The following is a 22975-nucleotide window of genomic DNA, read 5'->3' as shown; positions in this document are numbered from 1 at the left end:
TTCCGGGTCGACCTGCCAACTCAAATCGGGTTTCAAAACTATGCATAAAAGTATAAGTGTCCATGCTATTTAAGTAGGATATTGGTTAGGGTTTTTCTTTCATTATCTTTGCATCTCATGGGTTTTGGATTTATTTTGTGGTGTTGAAGCCTTGAGGAGATGTAAAAGCTGAATGAGTAGATGTATTTTAAAATGTATTTTATTTAAAAATATATTAAAATAATATTTATTTAAAAAATATATTTTTGATATAGTATATTAAAATGATTTAAAAATATAAAAAAATTAATTTACAAATAATGCAGGTTTGAGTGATGATGGCTTTTGGAAATTCTCAAGAGTAAAAAGCTTCTGTAGAAGTCAAAGAATGCCTCCTCCATCAACAAGAATGTGCATGGTGATGATGATGGGTGTGGGTTTCTATAATTTTTTATTATTATGCATGGAAGCATGAGGAAGGTAACTCAGATACATCATTTTATATGTATGCAATGTGGCATACAAAACCATATGTAATAATTCCATTACCTCATTAACTCTTTTTATGTGCTTGAAGCTCACTGCCCGCCATCATGGGAAATCAGGCTCTTCACTTTGTCCCTCTCCTTTTGCTATAAAATGAATCCACCTAGTGTTCTGTGATCTTCAATTTTGTCAAGACACAAAAAATTCAGGGTTATTAATCTAATTTCGGCTTTATTGTTTGTTGGGTTGGATTAGCTCGAGTTAATTTTTTAAAATCAAAATAATATTATTTTAAAAAATAACAATTAATGGTTAACTCTATGTTAATTTTTATTAAAATATGATATAGACTAACTAGGTTTCATGTCAGTTTATCTAACTAAATTTAATAATAATAAGAAAAATTACTTATGTTAATGGTAAGAAAAATTACTTTAAGAAAACCAACCAAGATTTGTATATATTCAATTTTTTTTTTTTTTGTTAGCATTCTCAATTAAACCTCTTTAGAGTAATATATTTATTTGTTAAATGTTAAATTAGAACGTCAGGGACCGCGTTCTCTAAAAATTTAATTTTTTTTGTTAAAAATTAATTATTGTTTTTGTGTTTTGGATCGTTTTAATGCACTGATTTTAAAAATAATTTTTTTAAAAAAAAAATTATTTTAATGCATTTCAATATAAAAAACACTTTAAAAAATAACCGTAACTACACTCCCTAAATGCAGATATTCAATCATCAGTACAAACTAGCTACTTCAAGAGTTAAAATAAGAAATGAAAAAAAAAACAAAGAAATCACCCTCTCTAGAGTAATGATGTTTTAATCAATTCGACATTCTTTTTCCTCTTTAAATAAATCATTAATTTTTTATAGTAATACTTATTTTAATTATCATAAAAGTAAATGATCCCCAACCACCCACGACGATCCATTCGCTAGTTTTGTCTAAATTTTCAGTTGGGTTCCATAATTCGAGAGCGAGGGGTTTTTTTTTTCCCCCCTTAAAAATAAGAACAGGAATGGGCATCACACGCGCCCTTTTTGCTTTTTATTTGCGGGACCCACTTATATTTATTTATTTTCCTGGTATTATTATTCATTTATATATATATAATTATAAAATTTGGGTTGGTTTGAAACGACAACGGAGTCGTGCTTTAACTTTCAATTTTTTTTTTAAAAAAGATTAAAATAATATTGTTCGAACTAAGTATTTTTTAAAAAACTTAATGAATTAAGTGATAAGTTTTGAATAGAATAAGGATAAGCCTGGAATTGAATTTTCCATTGAGTCAACTAATTTTTTTTCATTTTCTAATTTTTTTTTAACCCAAATTAATTTAGACATAAAATCCAAAATTAATATGTTAAAACGATCGAGTTTTATAAATATATTTCTAAAATTAGTGATACCATGAATTGAAATAATAAAATAACTATTTTGTCGTTGATAACAACATATAAATGGACTTGGTAATGCGGGTATAATATTATTTTTGTTATTTAATAACTAGTAAAATGACCATTATAATCTTGGAAGCAAAAAAAAAATCACTCAAGGTTAGGGTTAGTATAATTACCATAAAACCCTTAGATGAGAATTTGTCCCTCCTTTAGGTCAAAGGGTTTTTTTATTTTTATTTTAGAGTATTTAACATAAATAAAATATTATTTAGGCTGATGAAGCGAGCTACGCATGGTATTCACACGAACACACGAATGGGTTCTTTTGTGGTTTTTGAATGGTGCGTTTTGGTTGTCAAACTCTGTCTTTCACAATAACATTTTAACCCCCACAATATTGTCTTTATTTTTGGGTGGCATGTGTGGAAAAAATATGTCGAGTTTTGCGTCAGTAGTCGTTTCTTTTTTTCCTCCTTTCTTTCTCGGTCTTAGAGTCAACCCTAATATATTTTCGAAGCAGCCCTTTGAATTATTTTTCTTTCAGATTTGATCTTTATTTTTTTTATTTGTTTTATTTTAGATTCTCAATACAATGAGATTTTCCTTTCGATTTAATCCTCTTTTGGTTTTTTCAGCTTTCAGATTTGGTTCATATTTTTCTTCTTTTGATTTTTCTAGTTATTCTCTCAATTGAATTTCTTTTCGAATGTATCCCTCGGTGTTTTATTTTATTCTCTTAATTAGATATTTTTTTAATTGCATCCCTCAGTATTTTAATTCATTTTATTTTATGTCATATTTGGTTTTTATTCTTTTAATTTTTATTTAATTTTTTTTTATTTCATCCCTCAATATTTTATTGATCAAAGTTTTGTTAGCTTTTCGGGTTACAAGTTTGAAATATTTGACAGGTTACCTTATATTTTTTTCCAAGTCCTTTTTAAAATTGATTTTTGATGATATCATTCTTTTATAAAGTTATCCGGATTTAAATAATAAGTTTTGCATGTTAACCTAGCTTTACTCAAGATAATATATATTTTTAAAATTATTTATTATTATTATTACTATTTTTTTTATCATATTATTAAATTAATCAAAATTTAACATAATTATAAATTTTCTCTTATTGTCTCAATTTTTTTTTCAGGTTAAAAAGAAAATGCTGCTGCCTGTGGCGTCGCTTGGGACACCCATCTAAGCGTGTGGCTATATATATTATGAACCCTTTAAACAGAGTGACTTAACTTAACCCTATATAATAACAATCATCACCCCTTTTTTAAAAAAAATTAATTTCCTCTCCTCTTTACAATCTGTGTGCGTAAGAGAATCCCTTCCCTTCTTCTTCTCCTTCTCCTTCTTGTGTGTTTTTTTTTTCTTTTTTTTTTTAAATTTTTGTCGAGTAATTTAGTAACAGTTAGTTGTTAACTTATTTCCCATGATTTTTGTTTTGTAATTTTAATTTATTTTCTTCCTTTTTTTGGGTGCTAAATATATTTTATTTTTGGTTAATCTTAATAATCTAGTACAGTAAATTAATCCTTGAAATTGTCAAGTATTTTTTAGTTATTCCTTGAGTTGGATTTTTTTTTTAAATATTCCATGAATATAACTAATATATATTATAATTACAAAGACAATTGATAATTAATCTCTTGGAAGTTGATTTTGATTTTGATTTTTATTTTTGGAACAGACAATATATAAATAGATAAATAGTGTATGTCATACTACCAGCGGTTAGAAGAAATGAATTACATGGCGGAAGAGGCAGAAATGGTTGATTTCGTTGACGAAATGGATGGAGGAGCAGCCGCCGCCGCCGCTGGTGGTGTAGAAGATGTGGACGCGGATGAATACGAGTTGGTATTTATTCTCAATTTTGTTTCTTTTTTTTTTTATAGTTTAGATGGAGAGGTTGTAGAATTAATTTATTTTTTGGTAAATAATAATAATAATAATGACCAGATTACCAAGGTTACGGATACATCATCTGGGCAAGCCAGAAACGGGCAGGACATACAGGGTATTCCCTGGGAAAGATTGAATATAAGCAGGGAAAATTACAGATCTACGAGGCTTGACCAGTACAAGAATTATGAGAACATCCCCTTATCCGGCGAAGCTGTCGATAAGGTACTTTAATACTAATTTATATTGGTAATTGTTGATTTGCTTTCTGGGTTTTGGAATTTGTTATGATTCCTGTACTTGGTTGTTGTAGGAGTGCAAACAAATGGAGAAGGGTGGCCATTACTATGAGTTCTTTTATAATACTAGATCGGTTAAGCCCACCATTCTTCATTTTCAGGTTGGTGGATTTTGCAACTTCTGTGTCTGGATAGCAGATTATTTTATGTACTAGTTTATGTTAGCATCGTGTAGTTTGTATTCATGCTTGTCTTGACAACGTTCTGGAATAGGGAAAGAGTGCGTAAATGTTGCTAGTCGTATATTTAGTTTTAGGACTTCTATTCTTAAATGTTAAGGTGTTAGTTTGCAAACATCTGTTTCCATGTTTATAAAGTGACTGTGTTGATTTGTTTCTTTGGACTGCGTGTAGTAGCAAGTTTGATTTCAAGCCAAATTGCATGATAGCTGACTTCATTTACTTTTGCTAATTATATTGCCCACTTGACTCTTGATAGCCTTTTGTTATGTTATGGTTATGCAGCTCAGGAACTTGGTCTGGGCTACTTCAAAGCACGATGTATATCTTATGTCTAATTATTCAGTCATGCACTGGTCATCCATATCTGGCAATTTGTCTGAGGTCATTGATTTTGCAGGACATGTAGCCCCTTCTGAGGTATTATGGTTATTTCCATGTTGGCTTCACAGTTGATAACAAGTCTGTATGTCAAAGTATGATATGAATGAGACCTCTTATGTTTCTGAGAAAAGGTCCTTGTCAGCCTGTATATATTTTACCATTCTGGTTCTTTTCCCCCCTATTAACTCATTTTTTTTAAATACAGAAACATGCTGGAAGTTTGTTAGAAGGTTTCACCCAAACTCAAATCAGCACCATAGCAGTCAAAGATAATTTTCTTGTTGCTGGGGGCTTCCATGGAGAGCTTACTTGCAAAGTGAGTTGATACCCCCCACCCCCCCTCTCTTGAATGCACACACACACAAGGGTATGCACATGTACATGGGTCATAAACATATCATCTCATCCAATTTTCTTCAATTTACCCTAACTAAAAAAGTAGTAGTTCTGACATTTAAGTTTAAACCTAGCGTTATTAGCAGGTCGCGGTGCTCTTACTAGAATTTAGCAATGTTAGGACATGCCATTCACCAATTTTCAAATTTGAAGTTGGAATCTTAAATATGAACAATTCAGAATGAACTTGAGATATGGATGGGTTTCTTTATGCTTAATAATCCCCAACCTTTTTGCTGAGTTAAGCTAACTTGCTTGTGATATAATCACCTTAATACACTTGAGGGCATGTGAAGTATGCTGTATGATTGAGCAATGCATTGTTCTACTCCTTTATCTGCTCTTTAGCACCATTAGGATGTTGATGAAATTGTGAAAATACAATTTTCAGGAGCTTAAGTGAACTGTGATAAATTGCAGTTCTACACTATATCAAGACTGCTCTGGTGGTGATGTCTTAATGAAAGATTGATTAGGAGTGACTTTCTGTTGTCCTCTGTCTTGTAATGCTGAATGGCTTCCATTTGATGCTTCATGCTTGCAACTGACAGTTTGTCCATTTGATGAAGTGATGAAATTGTTGATGTTGTATTTATGTCTGAGGTTTTGGAAAGACAACAGAATGTAATTTTTAGCTCTACTTTTTCTGGGTTTTAAATATCCTCTGCTCCTGCAAACAGGAAAAATAAAATAAGATGACAATCGGAATAATGAGAAGGCCAATATGCTGCTCAAACATCTTTTATGAAACTCTTTCTCTAAACAGCTATTTTATCTGCTGCAGCGTTTGGATAAACAAGGAGTTAGCTTTTGTACCCGCACTACATATGATGACAATGCCATCACGAATGCTATTGAGATATATGACAGCATGAGGTAGTAAGACTGTGTTGTATTTGCTCAGTGTCATAAATTGTTTTCAGGGATTACAGGTTGATATGGGAACTGCTTTTGCAGGGGTGGAATCCGTTTCATGTCATCCAACAATGATGGTGGTCTTAGAGAATATGACTTGGAGACATTTCAACTTTTGAATCACTTTCGTTTCCCTTGGCCAGTGAATGTAAGTTATCCTTATTACTTGTAGCAACTTACAAGAAGCCTAATATGCATTTTCTGGTTGATTTTGTTGTTTATTGGGGACAACTTTCTCTGTGACTGCCACATGAATACTCAGTTAGGAAGGAACACACACAGGGGAACTGCTAGCTGGTATCAAGTTTTCCTCATCAATTTCTTTTCATATACACAATAGGTGGGAGTGCAATAATTGTAGGAGGAAGGAGGAATTAAACAATCAAAATGCATTAGAAGTCGTTGTGGAGTAGTTTATAAATGAATCAAACTGAATGGATTGCATATGAATTCTCTATCCAAAACTATTTGGAAGAGCAATAGCTGAGCTAACACTAGCATGAAAAAATAGGAATCAACAATTGCTGCAATGCAATTCACAAATGAATTGACAAATCATGCCAAATCAGTGTTGGTTGATTTTGGCTCTGTCAATTCATTTGAATTGTAATTTCAATTCATTTCATGCCAAGTAATTTCAGTTTCCAACATATGTATTGGGTTCAATGAATTCAAATTCAATTCATTTTGCCCAATTGTGAATTGTTCCAGGCTGGGTGTTAACAAGGCAAGTTTTTGAAGTGTCCCTTAGGGTCCTTGATTTAGTCGTCATCTGTTGTGAAACTTGATAACTGCTATGCCTTTCTCAACTTCCAATTTGATGACTAAACTTGTTTTTTTTTTACAGCACACATCAGTGAGTCCTGACCGGAGGCTAATAGCAGTTGTCGGAGATAACTTGGATGGATTGTTGGTGGATTCACAAAGTGGGAAGGTACAAGAAGTTTTCCATCTAAAGCTTTTTTTCTTAAGAGGTGTTTGAGATAGCGGTAGTGGTAGTTTTTCGAAGTGTTTTTTACTTGGAAATGTATCAAAATAATTTATTTTTTAAAAAAAATTCATTTTTGATATCAACACGTCAAGACAATTCAAAAACACAAAAAAAAAAAAAAAAAAAAAATTTGAAGCAAAAAAAAAAAAAAATCAAAATTTCATGAAACTCCTGTTGCACTGCTGCCCCAAACGAGTAATTGAAATTAAAATTGCCCGTGTTTCTATTTTTCCCGGGGAGGAACTGGTTGTTTTCAAGACAGGTAAACTGCATAAAAAAACTAAATGTAAAGCATTCAATACTCCACTTGCCCCTGTCAACTGTGTTATTTTTTATGTTATGTCCGGTTGGAAAATTATTTACAGAAGAGTATTATAACCTTGTTTTCCACTTGTCATCTTCCATGCTCATAATTCCTTGAATGCTGGAAGCAATTATCCCTGCCTTCAATGTGATACATTCAAGGGTCTTGCAGCGGTTTCTCTGGACTGGATCTTTGTAGCTCTTGGTTTATTGTTGCCGTTCTTAAATCATAATCATGTCAATGTTTTGCAGACTGTATCCACTGTGGAAGGTCACCTAGATTATTCTTTTGCATCAGCGTGGCACCCAGATGGAAATGTTTTTGCCACAGGGAACCAGGATAAGACCTGCCGAGTGTGGGATATAAGAAAGCTGTCGTCGCCTACTGCTATCCTCAAGGGAAACTTGGGTGCGGTTCGTTCAATTTGCTTTTCATCAGATGGCCAATTCATGTATGTAGCCGAACCTGCAGATTTTGTGCATGTTTATAGTACACAGGATGACTACAGGAGACGGCAAGAGATTGATTTCTTTGGTGAGATTTCAGGAGTAGCTCTTAGCCCAGACGATGAATCTTTGTATATAGGAATCTGGGACCGTACTTATGCGAGCTTGCTACAGTATAACAAAAGGCATACATATGGATATCTCGATTCCTACTTGTAATTTGTATCAAAGTATCTTCTTCCCTAAGCATCTGCTCAAGCTTGTACCCACCTTTTTGTACTCTTCTCGTTAGGTCTGATATGAAATCAAAGATGAGGATAAAATAAGATACTCTTGGTTAGAACTTTCTTTAGAGCATGTATAGTAACATTTTGATCATTACATGTAATGAATGCTGTCTTCGTCAACTCCATTTTTCTTACATCTGCACACGCTCCATTTGCGCTTCTACCCCCAACAAGACCATCTATTTCATTTTTCTTTCGATTCTGAGTTAATTTTGTGAGATTTTGAGACAAACCCTGCAGACCCTCTGGATTTTGAATCAAAAGATGGGAGTTAATTTTGTGAGATTTTGAGACAAACCCTGTAGACCCTCTGGATTTTGAATCAAAAGATGGAGTTCTTACACTGATTTGCAATTCAAAGCAATCTGCAATATCCCCAAGCAGACATTTTTTTGGGGAAAAAACCCACCAATCTTTTGTGTTTTTTTCCTTTCACTTGTATTTGACAAGACTTCAAATCGTTCCTTTCATTGTTAAAGCCTTTGTATATCTTAAAGTTAAACGAATCTTTGACTTCCTTTTCTCTAACCTTTTCTGGTTTCCCTTTCACAAGCTGTCCTCATCTTTGTATACCCAGAAGATTACTCCACTTCCCATTGAAGCTTCTCCTAAGCCAATCACCGGAAGTCCAGAGAGACAGAGAAGGATTCGTTTGCACCACGACGACGACGACGACGGTGCTCTCCATGTTATCATCTATACTAATTTTATCAGGGAAAGTCAACTAATCCCTTGAATCGCTCTAAATAATCATGTGATTTATCTCCATTAATTTCTTGATCCATTCTTACATTATGAAAAGTCAATATGTTTCCAACAATGTGAGAATTCAATCCTAAAAAAATCATAAGAATTTTTTTTTTTTATAAATCCATAAATTGTTATGCTGATGATTTGCTTAAGATTTAATAGAAAACATTTAGTCTTGACTTGAGATAAATTCTACTAGGATAACCTACTGGTAAACGAAAAAAAAAAAAAAAAAGTAATTAAATTAAATTATTTTTTTAACCTTTACCCTTATACGTTCTCATGCATATAAATATAAAAATAATAATTTAATTCTTTTTATTTTTTATTTTTAAGTCATATAATTAAATTATGATAAAAATAAATCATTTTATACTGTGTTATATAATTTGTATTTATTTTCAAAAATAAAATAATAATTTTGTCAAAATAAATAGTTTATTTGTATTTATTTTAAAATAACTGATTTTTTAAATACAATTAATTACTTTCATAAATAAAATTATTATTTTATTTAATCTATTTTGAAGTTATAAAATTAAATATTTTATTTATTAAAAAAAAATAATTGATGGAAAATAACTTTTGTTATTTTCCAAATAAAAAATCTCTTTAATTTTATCTCTTCCTAAATAATTTTTATTTATTTTCATAGAAAGATATATGAAAAATGTCCAAATACAAAAAGTGAAGGATATTTTCAATTAAAAATAAACAAAACCGAGTATGGATAGCATGGAAAGAATGATTGGATAAATTTTGCCCAGAATAAGCTTGCAAGTGGAGCATAAACTTGGACCGGTTGCAATCGTCAATGTTCCATATCAATGAAAAAGCTGAAACAATGTTATTTTGACCCCAAAAAAAAAAAAAAAAGTTGAGAGATTTTTTTTATAGGTTTAGATCAAGTTCCATCAAGTTGATTGTGATGTAGTCTTTAATCGGTCAAACTTTTTTTTTTTTTTTCAATCTAGATCAATTGTGTTTGTAATTATGATAATATTTATGATTTAAAATATTTTTTTTAGAAATATATTAAAACAATATTTTTTAGTTTTTAAAAATTATTTTTGAGATCATGATATTAAAACGATATAAAAATAAAAAAATAATAATTTTAAAGTTTATGGAAACATTTCAATCATGTTTTCAAATACGCTCTAAATCTCAGATTAATTTAGCAAGCCGATCAATGTTTTATATCATAAAAAAAACTATTTACCCACTATTTACTTATTTAAAATTTTGAAACTAAAAATAACTTAAAACTCTTCAAACTTTATCTAATCCTAATTAAAAAAAAACCAAAAAATTAAGAAAGTTCATCCAAAAATTAATAAAGAAGCAACAATAAAATGGGACAAAGAAAGGAAGAAATCAAAGAATTAAGCCCACACTACTATGATATGATATGATATGATATGATGGGAGTGGAGCCCACATGTTGACCGAAAAATTGTTTGCAAGTCGGGGAAGTAACAGAGGGATCCCCGTGAAGAAAGTTTGGATCTTGTGAATACTGAATAGTGCCCATGATGCTTTGAAATGAACACTTGGAGTTGGAGCCTGAGCAAATTCAATTTACTTATATTATTTATATTATAATATAGGTTAATTGATTCATCTATTATTTTCTTATTTATTATTAAATTCTTTTTTTCTTTCATATATTCTTATTTATTTGTATATCTTTTCTTTCTTATGTATTTTCGACACTTTTGTTTTCAAAATTACCCCTACAAATTTAATTTTTAAGACATAAGAATAAACACTAATTTTAAAAAACTTGAGAAAATTTGAAAAACCTAGGGAGTAGAAAAGTTTTAAAAATCTAGATGCTTAATAATACTTGGGAGTTATTTTGAAACATCCCTAAAAAAATGAAATAACCCATAAAAAGTGAAAAAAAATAATAATCTAAAACTAATGCAAAACTTAAAAATACATGCCCTACAAAAACTCCTTTTCTTTTATTTTTTTTCTTTTGCTTTTCTAAATGCTTTTATGGTTTCTAGATTTTGTTTTACGACTTTGAAGTTACTTTAAAATTTTTATTTTTTATATATTTTGTGGGTTATTTCTCATTCAAAAAGTAAAAAAATAAAATTACACACTAGAGAAATATGAATATATAAAAACATACAAAAATGAAAAATCCTCAAAAATCATATAAAAAAAATCCAAATATATAAAGATAGATATTATTAACATGTATTAAAGTGTATACAATGAAATGCAAAATTCTTTTTCACTTTTATCTTCAAAACTTTTTAGGATTTTTTTTATAAAAATTTTAACTTAGTTTTTTTTTTAATTTTATTATTCAATAGTGGATTTACTAAGTATTAAATTTCATAATTTATTTTGATTTGCTTTCTATAGAGTTATCTCAATCTCTTGACCCAAATCACGAGTTTTGTATGTTAGTTGTGTTGACTCGAGTTATTTTTTGTTATTTTTTAAATTATTTTTTCTTAGCTTTATAATTTAACATTGAGTTGATTGAGAATGAAGTTTCATAATTATTTTTTTGACTTGCTTTTTACGGGGCTATCACATTATCATGATTCGATTCGCGAGTTTTGTGGATTAACTAAGTAAACTTGATTTTTTATCATATTTTAATTGATTATTTGTTTTTTTTAAAACTTCATCCTTCAACTTTGGATTGATTGGGAAATGAAGTTTATAAGTTTTTTTAATTTTCTTTCTATAGAGTTAACCCGATATCCTAACCCAGATTTGAAAAGTTAACCCGGGTTGACTCGGGTTATTTTTTGTCTTTTTTATTTTTTAATTTAATATTCAATACTGGGTTGATTGAGAATTGAACATCATAATTTTTTTTATTTGCTTTCTATATGTTTATCATGATCTTATGACTCGAGTTGCCGGTCAAGTCAATTGACTTGTTTTTTTTTTGTTGATTTTTTCTTAATTTCACCATTCAATATGATTTGGTTGAGAAATAAGTTTCATAATTATTTTTTCAGTTTGCGTTCTATGAGATTATTCCGGTCTCATGACTTGGGCTACGGGTTTAATCGGTTGACTCAATGGTTTTTTTTTATTTTTAATTTTATTCTTCAACATTGAGTTGATTGATAATTGAACTTTATAATTTATTTTGATTTTGTTTCTATAAAGTTATCCATATTTCATTATCCAAATTTAGCAAGTTAACCTAGGTTAACTCAACTTATTTTTTTAGTTGGATTTTACTTTTAATTTCATCCCGCTAAATAACTTTTTTTGATTTTTTTTCAATAAAGATCAGACTTTTATGATCCGGGTAATGAAATTTACATGTTAACCCTACTTTATTCAACTAAACTAATATGTTAAACAATATATTTTTTTATATATTAAAAAACATGTTAAAAAGATTTCTTTTACACGGACAATAATATAGTAATACATTATTTTTAAAGGGACTGTTAAGACTTACAAATTACTAATTACAAATTTTATATTAGAATCCGTGAAAGAACATGATTAGATTTAGACTTAAGAGAAAATATTCCCCATTAAGCATTCTTTTTTTTTTTTTAAAAAAAAAGGTACGCCTCCCCCTATGCTAACACAAGCCAAATTAATTGTAGGGCAACATTGAATATGCTGCCCAACTACTTGTGTATTGAAAGATATGCAAGGATCGATGTCCCAGCGGTCCTAGTAGGAAATTTTCTATCTTTACACCTTAGGTTTGAATATTTGTTACCTTACCTGGTTACAAGATGTTTAGTGAATTTAGAGATTAAACATGTTATGTGTAAACTGATATGGATATTCTAAATTTTCTTTTTAAAAAAAATATGCAAACATCTATAAACAACTTATTTTATCTTACTTGAATATAATTATTCAAATGAATTAGAATTAAGGTACTAAACATACAAATTGTTAATTAAATCCTCGAAAATATTTTAACACCAACATGATAATTCTAGCATGCTTTGCGTCCTTAAAGGGATAGATAATCCCTTGGTTATCTATCTCAATTGGAGCTAATTAAAATGGGAGTAGAAGAGTTGCTATCACATGGATAACACATTTACTACTATACTATCCTTCTAAATTCATGGTTAAAACATCCAATTCCAGGGTCGTTTCTAGTTCAAGACCCGAATCTTGAGTTGAAATGAGTTGATTGAAATTATATTATAAAAAACTAAAAAATAACATTGATATGGATTTTTTTAAAAGAAAATAGAACATAATGGTTTAGTTAAAAATAAAACCGTACTCAAATTTAACATGTGAGGTGGGGGCAGGTTTTATTAAAAAAGGAAGAAAGAAGAGAGGCTAAAACATTGCAAAAGAGCCACAAACCTTAATGGTGTCAAGTTTGAGGCAAATTACGTATTTCCAGCAGCAAAATAGTTGAAGCAACTAGTTGCATCTTTTATATGGACACTGAAAGCTGTTTTGAAACTTGGAACAGCAGTGTCATATGCAGCTGATGCATTATTGAAATCTGAAACAGGAGAAGAAGGTGCTTTAAGAAACGACAAGTTTGGTCTCAGCAAAGACATGCTACACAGCTTGTAGACAAATACAAAAGACTTGGTCTGTGGTGGGAATGTGTCAGGACTCCAGATGACGAGACCCTTGTAACGTGCTGGACCTATTGTCTTGAGCAAAATTTTAATTTACTATTTCGTATGAGGAAATAACTTCTTGCATTCCCTCTTTTAGCTTCACACTTTGTTCACGGGATGTTTGACAAGGTGATAGCACCAAAATTTTAATCACTACATAGTGTACATGTACTCCATTTGGGTAAAAAAAGAAAAAAAAATGTCTTGCTCTATCTCACCTCAGACTCACTTGCTCGTGAACGCACAGTTTAACCTAACAGTCACCCATACTAGATTTCTTGTTAAGTACAGTATCTCGATATTATAGCTTATGTTTAATTTCTTGTTCTTTCCATAGCCAAGAACCAGGTAGAGAGAGTTTGGGTTTGTTAATGGCTACCCCACTAGTGATGGGTTATTCTCATTTGTTGTTATATTTGCTAGTTTCTATAGTTGTTTCTCTTGAAGGTTGCATGGGAAGTGATAGTGTACCGATACAAATCAATGATGATGTCTTCGGCTTGATTGTTTTCAAGGCAGACCTTATCGACCCATCTTCCTATCTCAGCTCATGGAACGAAGACGATGACTCACCATGTTCATGGAAGTTCATAGAATGCAATCCGGTGAGCGGCAGAGTCTCTCAAGTCTCACTCGATGGCTTGGGATTATCAGGTAGATTAGGTAAAGGGCTCCAAAAGTTGCAGCATTTGAAGACATTATCATTGTCTCAAAACAATTTTAGCGGTGGCATTAGTCTTGAGCTTGGTTTCTTGTCAAATCTTGAAAGGCTTAACCTTAGCCACAACAGTCTTTCAGGCCTCATCCCATCTTTTCTTGACAATATGAGTTCCATTAAGTTTCTTGATCTCTCTGAGAATTCATTCTCCGGACCACTCCCAGATAATCTTTTTCGAAACTCTCATTCTCTTCGTTACCTTTCTTTAGCTGGGAATTTACTTCAAGGGCCAATTCCAAGTTCACTATTGAGCTGCTCTTCCTTGAACACTATTAATCTGTCCAACAACCATTTCTCCGGTGACCCAGATTTTAGTAGTGGGATTTGGTCATTGAAGCGGCTTCGAAAATTGGATCTTTCACACAATGAGTTTTCGGGGTCCGTGCCACAAGGGGTATCAGCCATTCACTTTTTGAAAGAGCTCCAATTACAGGGAAATCGCTTTTCCGGACCACTACCTGGAGATATTGGACTGTGCCCGCACTTGAATAGATTGGATTTAAGCCGCAATCTTTTTAGCGGAGCACTGCCAGAATCTCTTCAGAGGCTGAGTTCAATGAGCCTTTTCAGTTTATCCAAGAATATGTTGGCAGGTGAGTTCCCTCGGTGGATTGGTAGCTTGACCAATCTTGAATACTTGGACTTGTCAAGCAATGCTCTAACTGGAAGCATCCCATCATCCATTGGTGACTTGAAGTCTCTGCGCTACTTGAGTTTGTCCAATAACAAACTCTTTGGCATCATTCCCACTTCAATGGTTTCTTGCACGATGTTATCAGTGATTCGGTTGAGAGGTAACAGCTTCAATGGCAGCATACCAGAAGGCTTGTTTGATCTTAGGCTGGAGGAATTAGATTTTTCAGACAATGGATTGGTAGGTTCAATTCCATCAGGTTCGATTACTTTCTTTTCATCTCTTCATACGCTTGATCTTTCAAAGAACAATCTCACAGGACATATTCCAGCTGAAAGGGGTCTCTCATCTAATTTAAGATACTTGAATTTGTCCTGGAACAATCTGGAATCAAGAATGCCACTAGAGCTTGGCTACTTTCAGAACTTGACAGTGTTGGATCTTCGAAACAGTGCTTTAGTTGGCTTAATTCCCGCTGATATATGTGAGTCTGGAAGTTTGAACATCCTTCAATTGGACGGAAACTCATTGGTGGGCCAAATTCCAGAAGAGATTGGAAATTGTTCATCACTGTATTTGCTGTAAGTCTTGCATCAATTCCACTTCAAAACTACAACTAATGCTTTATTCGATGCTTGTTTACGTACCAAATGTGAAAACCATTAATTTTATTTGCAGGAGCTTGTCCCAAAATAATTTGAGCGGTTCCATTCCCGAGTCCATTTCAAGGCTAAACAAGCTCAAGATTCTGAAGTTGGAATTCAATGAGCTGACCGGAGAGATACCGCAAGAGCTTGGAAAACTGGAGAATCTTCTGGCTGTAAATGTATCTTATAATAAGCTAGTGGGCAGGCTTCCTGTTGGGGGTATATTTCCAAGTTTGGATCGAAGTGCATTGCAGGGGAATTTGGGACTTTGCTCACCGTTGTTGAAGGGGCCATGTAAGATGAATGTTCCCAAGCCTCTAGTACTTGATCCGTATGCCTATGGCAATCAAGGGGATGGTAAGAAACCAAGAAACGTGTCCTCTCACCCCGCAAGGTTCCATCATCATATGTTCCTCAGTGTTTCAACTATCATTGCAATTTCAGCAGCTATATTCATTTTGTTTGGAGTGATACTCGTAAGTCTACTAAATGTATCTGTCCGGAAGAGGCTTGCATTTGTGGACCATGCCTTGGAAAGCATGTGCTCGAGCTCTTCCAGGTCCGGAAATCTATCCACAGGCAAGCTGGTCCTGTTCGATTCGAAATCATCTCCTGATTGGATCAGCAATCCAGAAGCACTCCTTAATAAGGCTGCTGAGATAGGTCACGGAGTATTTGGAACTGTTTACAAGGTCTCATTGGGTTCAGAGGCAAGAATGGTAGCAATAAAGAAGCTCTTGACATTAAACATTATCCAATATCCTGAAGATTTTGATCGAGAAGTTCAGGTATTAGGAAAGGCAAGGCACCCAAATCTCTTATCATTAAAAGGGTATTACTGGACTCCTCAATTGCAGCTGTTGGTATCAGAATATGCACCTAATGGCAGTTTGCAAGCCAAACTCCATGAAAGGATACCGTCTGCTCCACGTCTTTCTTGGGCAAACAGATTGAAGATTGTGCTTGGAACAGCAAAGGGACTTGCACACTTGCATCATTCTTTCCGTCCACCAATCATTCACTGTGACATAAAACCAAGCAACATTCTTCTTGATGAAAATTTCAACCCAAAGATTTCGGATTTTGGACTTGCAAGGTTCTTGGCGAAGCTTGATAGGCATGTTATAAGTACTAGATTTCAGAGTGCATTAGGATATGTGGCACCAGAACTATCATGCCAGAGCTTGAGAATCAATGAGAAATGTGATATATATGGTTTTGGAATCTTGATTCTTGAGCTAGTAACTGGAAGAAGGCCAGTGGAATATGGTGAAGACAATGTGCTGATACTTAAGGATCATGTGAGGTTTTTGCTTGAACAAGGTAATGTCTTTGATTGTGTTGATCCAAGCATGGGGGATTATCCTGAGGATGAGGTTCTTCCGGTGCTCAAATTGGCCCTTGTATGCACCTCTCACATACCTTCCAGCAGGCCTTCCATGGCAGAAGTGGTGCAAATATTGCAGGTCATCAAGACCCCAGTTCCACAAAGAACAGAATTTTTCTAAGAAATGAACCATGTAAGTTATTTTAACAACTTTCTACAACATCCAAAAGCAAAGACATGTCCTTCCTTTTCTCATGATGTCTTGTTTTACCTTTTGATTTCTGAGAATTGTATTATCAGCAGCTGCTTCCTGTTTGATTTATTTCTGTTGTAAACAGTTAGTTCTTCATCCTCCCCTAATTGCATCGGTATCTCATCATCCCTTTTTTTTTTTTTTTTGGTGATGTTTTGAAATAAGAAAAAAGATTTTAATATGAAAAGACAACAATAACCGTGGAGGAGTAATTAAATATAAATGAATGAGAGACATTGGGGGTAATTGCTCAACCAATTGATAAATATAAAAGGAGGAGGAAGAAGAAGGAGGAGGAGGAGGAGGAAAAGAGAGAATCTGAAATTGAGGGAGAGATTGGGAAGTGGAAGAGAAGAAGAGAAGAGAGGGAAAGATAGAGGAAAGGGAAGAGAATTGGTGAAAATAGGTTTTTAAGGTAAGAGTTACGTTTTAATGCGTATGACTATAGTAATTAGCTTTAGTTTTGGTTTTGTTAAGGTTTAGGGTTTGAAGTTTATGTTTTGAGTTAATTAATGGATTAATTAAAGTTTTATAGGTTAATTGTTATGAATTAAATGTTAGGGGTTAATTGTTATGATTATTTGAGGTGTCAATAGGATTTTTAGAGATCTTTTATTTTGGAGAGACTGGTGGATCGAGAATTTGGACTCCCGATCAACTAGTTTGTCTGAATCGGTCGACCGATTGACTTGTTTGGCTTCGATCGACTAGTGGGTCAGTTTCAATAGACCGGTTGGCCTGAAGAATTTCGGTTCACTGGTTGGTAGATTTCGGTCAACCGGTTAACTGAAAATAAGCGTTAATTAGAAGCATAAGTCAAACTTGTATATATTCCTCATTATCATATATATTTTATACTTATGATTAACCCTTATTGTTTGGTGCAAGTTCCTATGAAACTCTCCTGCAAAAGCATAAGTTTCACCTGCAAAAGTATAAGCCAAACTTGGATGCGCGCGCGCGCGCGCACACACACCATAAGTTGAAAAGAAAGTAAAAAAATATATATTATAAAGTTCAGTATATGATGTTATAACACCTGAGAATGATCTAAAGATCTGGCCACAGATTTCCAACTGATATACTAAATTTGAAAACTGAACAAATTTCTGATGTGAATGAAAATGCAAGTCAAGGAATGACATGATCCTCTAACAATCACACAGAACATATTTAATTTTGCAGAAATGTAAATAATAAATACAATAGAACAATGAGATTTTAAAAGAATCTTACATAAATTTGTATAGAAATCAGTACAAGAGATATTGGTTATAGGAGAGTGTTTACATAGAAGATTTTTGTTTTTTTTTCAAGAAAATTTTCTTCAGTGTATTTTTTCTCTTCCTATCCTTTGAAGCTCAGAAGGTTTCCTTATATAATGGAGCTATCATGGAAGAGGCCAAAAGATCTTTTAAAAAGCTGAACATTCTTTTTGGCGCCTTATAGTTGGCCATGTGTTTTTGTTCCCCATGGTCAAGAAACGACAATATGAGAAATTGCCTTTGAATTTCATAGGGTTTTTCTTTGTTGTTTTCTTACTCACCGACAATTATCTTGTCGTTTGTATCATCAGGAGACTTTGTAGAAAAAGGCCAAAAACAATGGGTATGGAAAAAGAGTTTGAAAATGGAAAAGACTAGGCCTAGAAGAAGAGCTCAAAATAGGTGAGCCTAAAAGGAAAAAGACCTTGAAATTTTTTTTTTATGGATTTTGTAAAGATGGCAGGATGCCATAGCAATTATCTTCATTTTCATTACCTAGAGGAGTATATGATCCTAAGGATAACGAGGCTGAAGAAGAGGAAAACATAAATTCTCCTTTTCCACCATCCAATAGTTGTTTCATGACCTCAAAATATTCTTCTTTGGACCCGACAGTTGCTAAGAGTGCTGAGGCATGGGCTTTTTGGGCGAGGAAAAAGGATTAAGACTGGTCTTGTAGAGGTGGTGGTTCTTTAATGTCATGTCTGTTGTTTGAAGAAAGTCATAACATTACAACAAATTCAGAGCTTTTATTTTCTACTGCAAAAGAGTCCTACCATTTGACTTTGTATTTTCTGATCAAAATTATATGAGTATTTTGGTCATTGTAATCAACGTACCATGAGCATACCCAATGCACAAAGAATTTGAAACAGAACATAAGCATTGGGGGGAATTTTTTTTTCCCTCTTTATGCCCTTGAAATTTTGTTTGAAAAGTTTATAGCCGTTTTCAACTACAGGGTGTGGGTGAAGGAGTTCAGTAATGTAACCAAAGTAATTCCACCATTGATGGAACTAATTTGGTAGTTTTGTAGTATTGATTGAGTTATCAAAATAAAATAGTCAAGAATGACTTCCTTTGAAGTTTTGGAGAAAGAAAACATTAAACCATGCCTGTTGGTAGTCTAGTAGGAATAAGTTTGACAATGGTTATGTAATTTGGTTTGGAAGCTGATAGGAAAACGGATCCCATCGAATCCCATGATGAAGGGGTTGTTTCCAATCAATTGGATGGAGGACATCTTTGATGATATCGGTGGAATATGCTAGTTTAGTATGGTGTTGTTTGAGGTTAAAATATTTTACTAAACCTGTAATTTCAAGGATGACCATGTACTAAGCATGGGGTTTTGTAGTGTCCCAAGGTTTGAAGTACCACCATGGGGAAAAGTTTTTTGCAATTGTGACAAGATGATCGGGATGATAAAACCCATTTTCAATAGTTTAAGCATTTTGAAAATTGTTTTTGATGAAATATTTATATTTTGGTTTTGAAGATGTTTTCATAAAATTGGTTTGGGAAAATGAAAGATTTGCAGATTGAAGCAAAGGTTTTTTAGAAGAAGATTTTGCTTGGGTTTTTGAAATTAGTTTAAAGGTTTTACCTAATTGAGAGGATTCATCCTCCTGAGAGGACTTCTGGCTGATAGTTTGTAAGACTAGAAGTAATTCTGGAGATTTGGATAGAGTTTCTACCAAATTTTGTACTTTGTCACTTTGTATTTATGAAGGATTTGTTGCTTTTTCTTCAGCAATAACAACATCGTATCAAGAAGTTATTGATTTTGCAGAAGATATGACAAAAGCCATAAGTTTTAGAGTGCTTTGGGTTTTTTAGGTGCTGATTGAACCTAATATGTTTTTTGAAGCAATATTTTGAACATCTTTTTGTAAATTTCTTTAGCAGATTTGCAATCAATGTGTAAAGGAATTTCTAGTTTAATAAGTCACTTTAAAATTTTGTAATACATAAAACAATTAAAAGGATTTCTTTCTTGATGGTGGAGTAATTCTTTTGACAATCATTTCAATGGGTAGAAGTAAATTGGAATTTTAAACTTGTTTGAGAATGCCCCCATATCCTAATTCAGACGCATGTATTTTTATAATCTTAGGAGCTAAGGGATTGATGATATGAAGGCAAAGAATCTCTTAAACTTGTTTTTTAATTTAGCGAACAAGAGCAATATGTTCATCAGACCATAATACTAGGTTTTTTCTTAGTCTATCATTGAGAGGTTTTGCAATTCTACAAACATTTGGGTAAAAGTCTAGAACATAATTTAGACTTCCTAGAAACCTCTGTAACTGAGTTTTGTCAAGGATTTTATATGTGAATTTGCCATTAAATATAAGAGATCTCTCAACGGGTGTGATGGTACATTGATAGATATAATGGCCAAGAAAATGAATGTAAGTTTGGAAAAGAGAAACAATTTTCAAAATGTTTTAACTATTGTAGATGGATTTTACCATCCTGATCCTCTTGTCACAAATGCAAATTTTTTTTCCTTTAGGGTGGTAGTTCAAATCTTGAGACACTACAAAAACTCATGCTTACTATATGACTATCATTGAAATTACAGGTTCAGTAAAATTTAAACATTTTAACCTCAAACAACAACATACTGAACCAGCCTATTCCACTACTATTATCAAAGATGTCCTCCATCCAACTGATTGGAAACAACCTCCTCATCATGGGATCCATTTTCCTATCAGGTTTCAAACCAAATTACATAACCATTGCCAAACTTATTCCTACTGGGACTACCAACAAGCATGGTTTAATGCTTTCTTTCTCTAAAACTCCAAATGAAGCTATTCCTAGCTATTTTATTTTGATAACTCAATCAATACTACAAAACTACCAAATTGGTTCTATCAATGGTGGGATTACTTTGGTTGTATTACTGAACTCCTTCACCCATAGAAAGGGAAAAGAAATTTCCCCCAATGCTTATGTTCTGTTCCAAATTCTTGGTGCATTGGGTATGCTCATGGTACTTTGATTACAATGACCATAATACTCATGTAATTTTGATCAGAAAATACAAAGTTAAATGGTAGGACTCTTTTGCGGTAGTAAATAAAAGCTCTGAATTTGTTGTAATGTTATGACTTTCTTCAAACAACAGACATGACATTAAAGAACCACCACCTCTACAAGAGCAGTCTCAATCCTTTTTTCTCGCCCAAAAAGCCCATGCCTCAACACTCTTAGCAACTGCCAAGTCCAAAGAAGAATATTTTGAGGTCATGAAACAACTATTGGATAGTGGAAAAGGAGAATTTATGTTTTCCTCTTCTTCAGCCTCATTATCATTAGGATCATATACTCCTCTAGGTAATGAAAATGAAGATGATTGCTATGACATCCTGCCATCTTTACAAAATTCATAAAAAAAAAAGGTATTTTCAAGGTTTTTTTCCTTTTAAGCTCACCTGTTTTGAGCCCTTCTTCTAGGCCAACTCTTTTTCCAGACCCATTGTTTTAGGCCTTTTTCTACAAAGTCTCTTGATGATACAAACAACAAGACAAGTGTCGGTGAGTAAGAAAACAATAAGGAAAAACCCCAAGAAATTCAAAGACAATTTTCAAGATTGTTGTTTCTTGACAATGTGAAACAAGAACATATGACCAACTATAACGCGCCAAAAAGAATCTTCAACCTTTCAAAAGATCTTTTGGTCTTTTCCATGACAACTCCATTATATAAAGAGACCTCCTTAGCTTCAAAGGATAGAGAGAGAAAAAAATACACTGGAGAAAAGTTTATTGAAAAAGAAACAAAAATCTTTCTTGTAAACACTCTCCTGTAACCAATATCTCATGTATCTCCTATACTGATTTCTATACAAATTTATGCAAAATTCCTTTAAAATCATATTGTTTTACTATATTTATTGTTTATATTTCTGCATTAATTATGTTATGTGTTTGTTAGAGGATCGTGTCATTCTTTGATTTGCCTCTTCATTCACATCAGAAATTTGTTCTGTTTTCAAATTCAGTATATCGATTAGAAACCTGTAACCAGATTTTTAGATCATTCTTAAGTGTAACAACGCCACATATTGAACTTTATAATTTTTTTTACTTTCTTTTCATCTTATGGTGTGTCGATATATATATATATATATATATATATTATTGATATGTTACCTCATATGTGTATATTAAACATTATCCAGAAACAAAAGCTACCACTCTCCCAAATAGGATGGGTGTGGAAGGAGGGTTGATATATTTTTGATTATCATCGCTGTCTTTTTAAGAATCATACTGTTGTTTTGTATGTTCTAAAACAATATGTTTTTTTTAATAAAAAAAATCAATGTACAATTAAACCTTTATAAATTCATGTTTAATGTTCTTAGAACTGTGAAAATTTATCAATTAATTGAGATATTATTTAAAATTTTAATTTAAGTTGGGTTATGACAAAAATATTATTTAATCAAAATTATTAATTTATGAAGGTTATATTGTACTTAACCATTTATGTAAGTCATTATAATATATAACTATGTATCCTTGCAACACTTTGTTTCTATGGACATGAGTACTCTCCTAACCACTAATAATATTCACGGCAACTTAACCAAAGAAAAAACAACAAATTCCCTATTGTTCACAGTTTTTTTTTTACTTTGGTCCTCAAACTTTATTTGTTCATGATTGTATTTTTTTTAGGCAAATTAAAAGAGAATTTATTCAAATATGCTAACTAAGGACAAGATTGAAAAAAGAATGACCAATGTGGAAAAGACACTGAATTCAAAGTT

At 32.5% G+C, this 22975-nt stretch overlaps 2 protein-coding genes across 3 annotated transcripts; both read left to right on the top strand.

Annotated features, from left to right (window-relative positions):
• The first annotated feature begins 3049 nt into the window (after window positions 1–3049).
• Window positions 3050–8110, top strand: LOC7466189 (uncharacterized WD repeat-containing protein C2A9.03). 2 transcript variants are annotated; one of them, XM_024594182.2, is made up of 10 exons: window positions 3050–3195; window positions 3575–3744; window positions 3847–4014; window positions 4103–4189; window positions 4553–4687; window positions 4857–4967; window positions 5832–5923; window positions 6005–6110; window positions 6810–6896; window positions 7509–8110. In XM_024594182.2, the coding sequence occupies exons 2-10, from the start codon at window positions 3601–3603 to the stop codon at window positions 7920–7922; spliced, it is 1344 nt and encodes a 447-aa protein (XP_024449950.1). In that variant the 5' UTR covers window positions 3050–3195; window positions 3575–3600; the 3' UTR covers window positions 7923–8110. The 2 variants fall into 2 exon arrangements, with proteins under 2 accessions (XP_024449950.1, XP_002302896.2); XM_002302860.4 differs by having other exon boundaries at window positions 3059–3199.
• Window positions 8111–13421: 5311 nt separating this feature from the next.
• LOC7481924 (probably inactive leucine-rich repeat receptor-like protein kinase At3g28040) lies at window positions 13422–17046 on the top strand. The gene is made up of 2 exons (XM_002302859.4): window positions 13422–15274; window positions 15372–17046. The coding sequence occupies exons 1-2, from the start codon at window positions 13713–13715 to the stop codon at window positions 16846–16848; spliced, it is 3039 nt and encodes a 1012-aa protein (XP_002302895.4). The 5' UTR covers window positions 13422–13712; the 3' UTR covers window positions 16849–17046.
• Window positions 17047–22975: the final 5929 nt, after the last annotated feature.

The sequence above is a fragment of the Populus trichocarpa genome, chromosome 2, assembly GCF_000002775.5.
Source record: "Populus trichocarpa isolate Nisqually-1 chromosome 2, P.trichocarpa_v4.1, whole genome shotgun sequence".
Taxonomy (NCBI): domain Eukaryota; kingdom Viridiplantae; phylum Streptophyta; class Magnoliopsida; order Malpighiales; family Salicaceae; genus Populus; species Populus trichocarpa.
The sequence above is the reverse complement of the archived record's forward strand: the minus strand, read 5'-3'. Positions and strand labels throughout refer to the sequence as shown.

Bases quoted from the DNA above. Each gene is read 5' to 3' on its own strand.
- LOC7466189 (XM_024594182.2), top strand. From the start codon at position 3,601: ATGTCATACTACCAGCGGTTAGAAGAAATGAATTACATGGCGGAAGAG. The intron at 3,745-3,846 runs GTATTTATTCTC...AATAATGACCAG, and splicing joins ACGCGGATGAATACGAGTTG to ATTACCAAGGTTACGGATAC. The intron at 4,968-5,831 runs GTGAGTTGATAC...TATCTGCTGCAG, and splicing joins ATGGAGAGCTTACTTGCAAA to CGTTTGGATAAACAAGGAGT.
- LOC7481924 (XM_002302859.4), top strand. From the start codon at position 13,713: ATGGCTACCCCACTAGTGATGGGTTATTCTCATTTGTTGTTATATTTG. The intron at 15,275-15,371 runs GTAAGTCTTGCA...TTTTATTTGCAG, and splicing joins TGTTCATCACTGTATTTGCT to GAGCTTGTCCCAAAATAATT.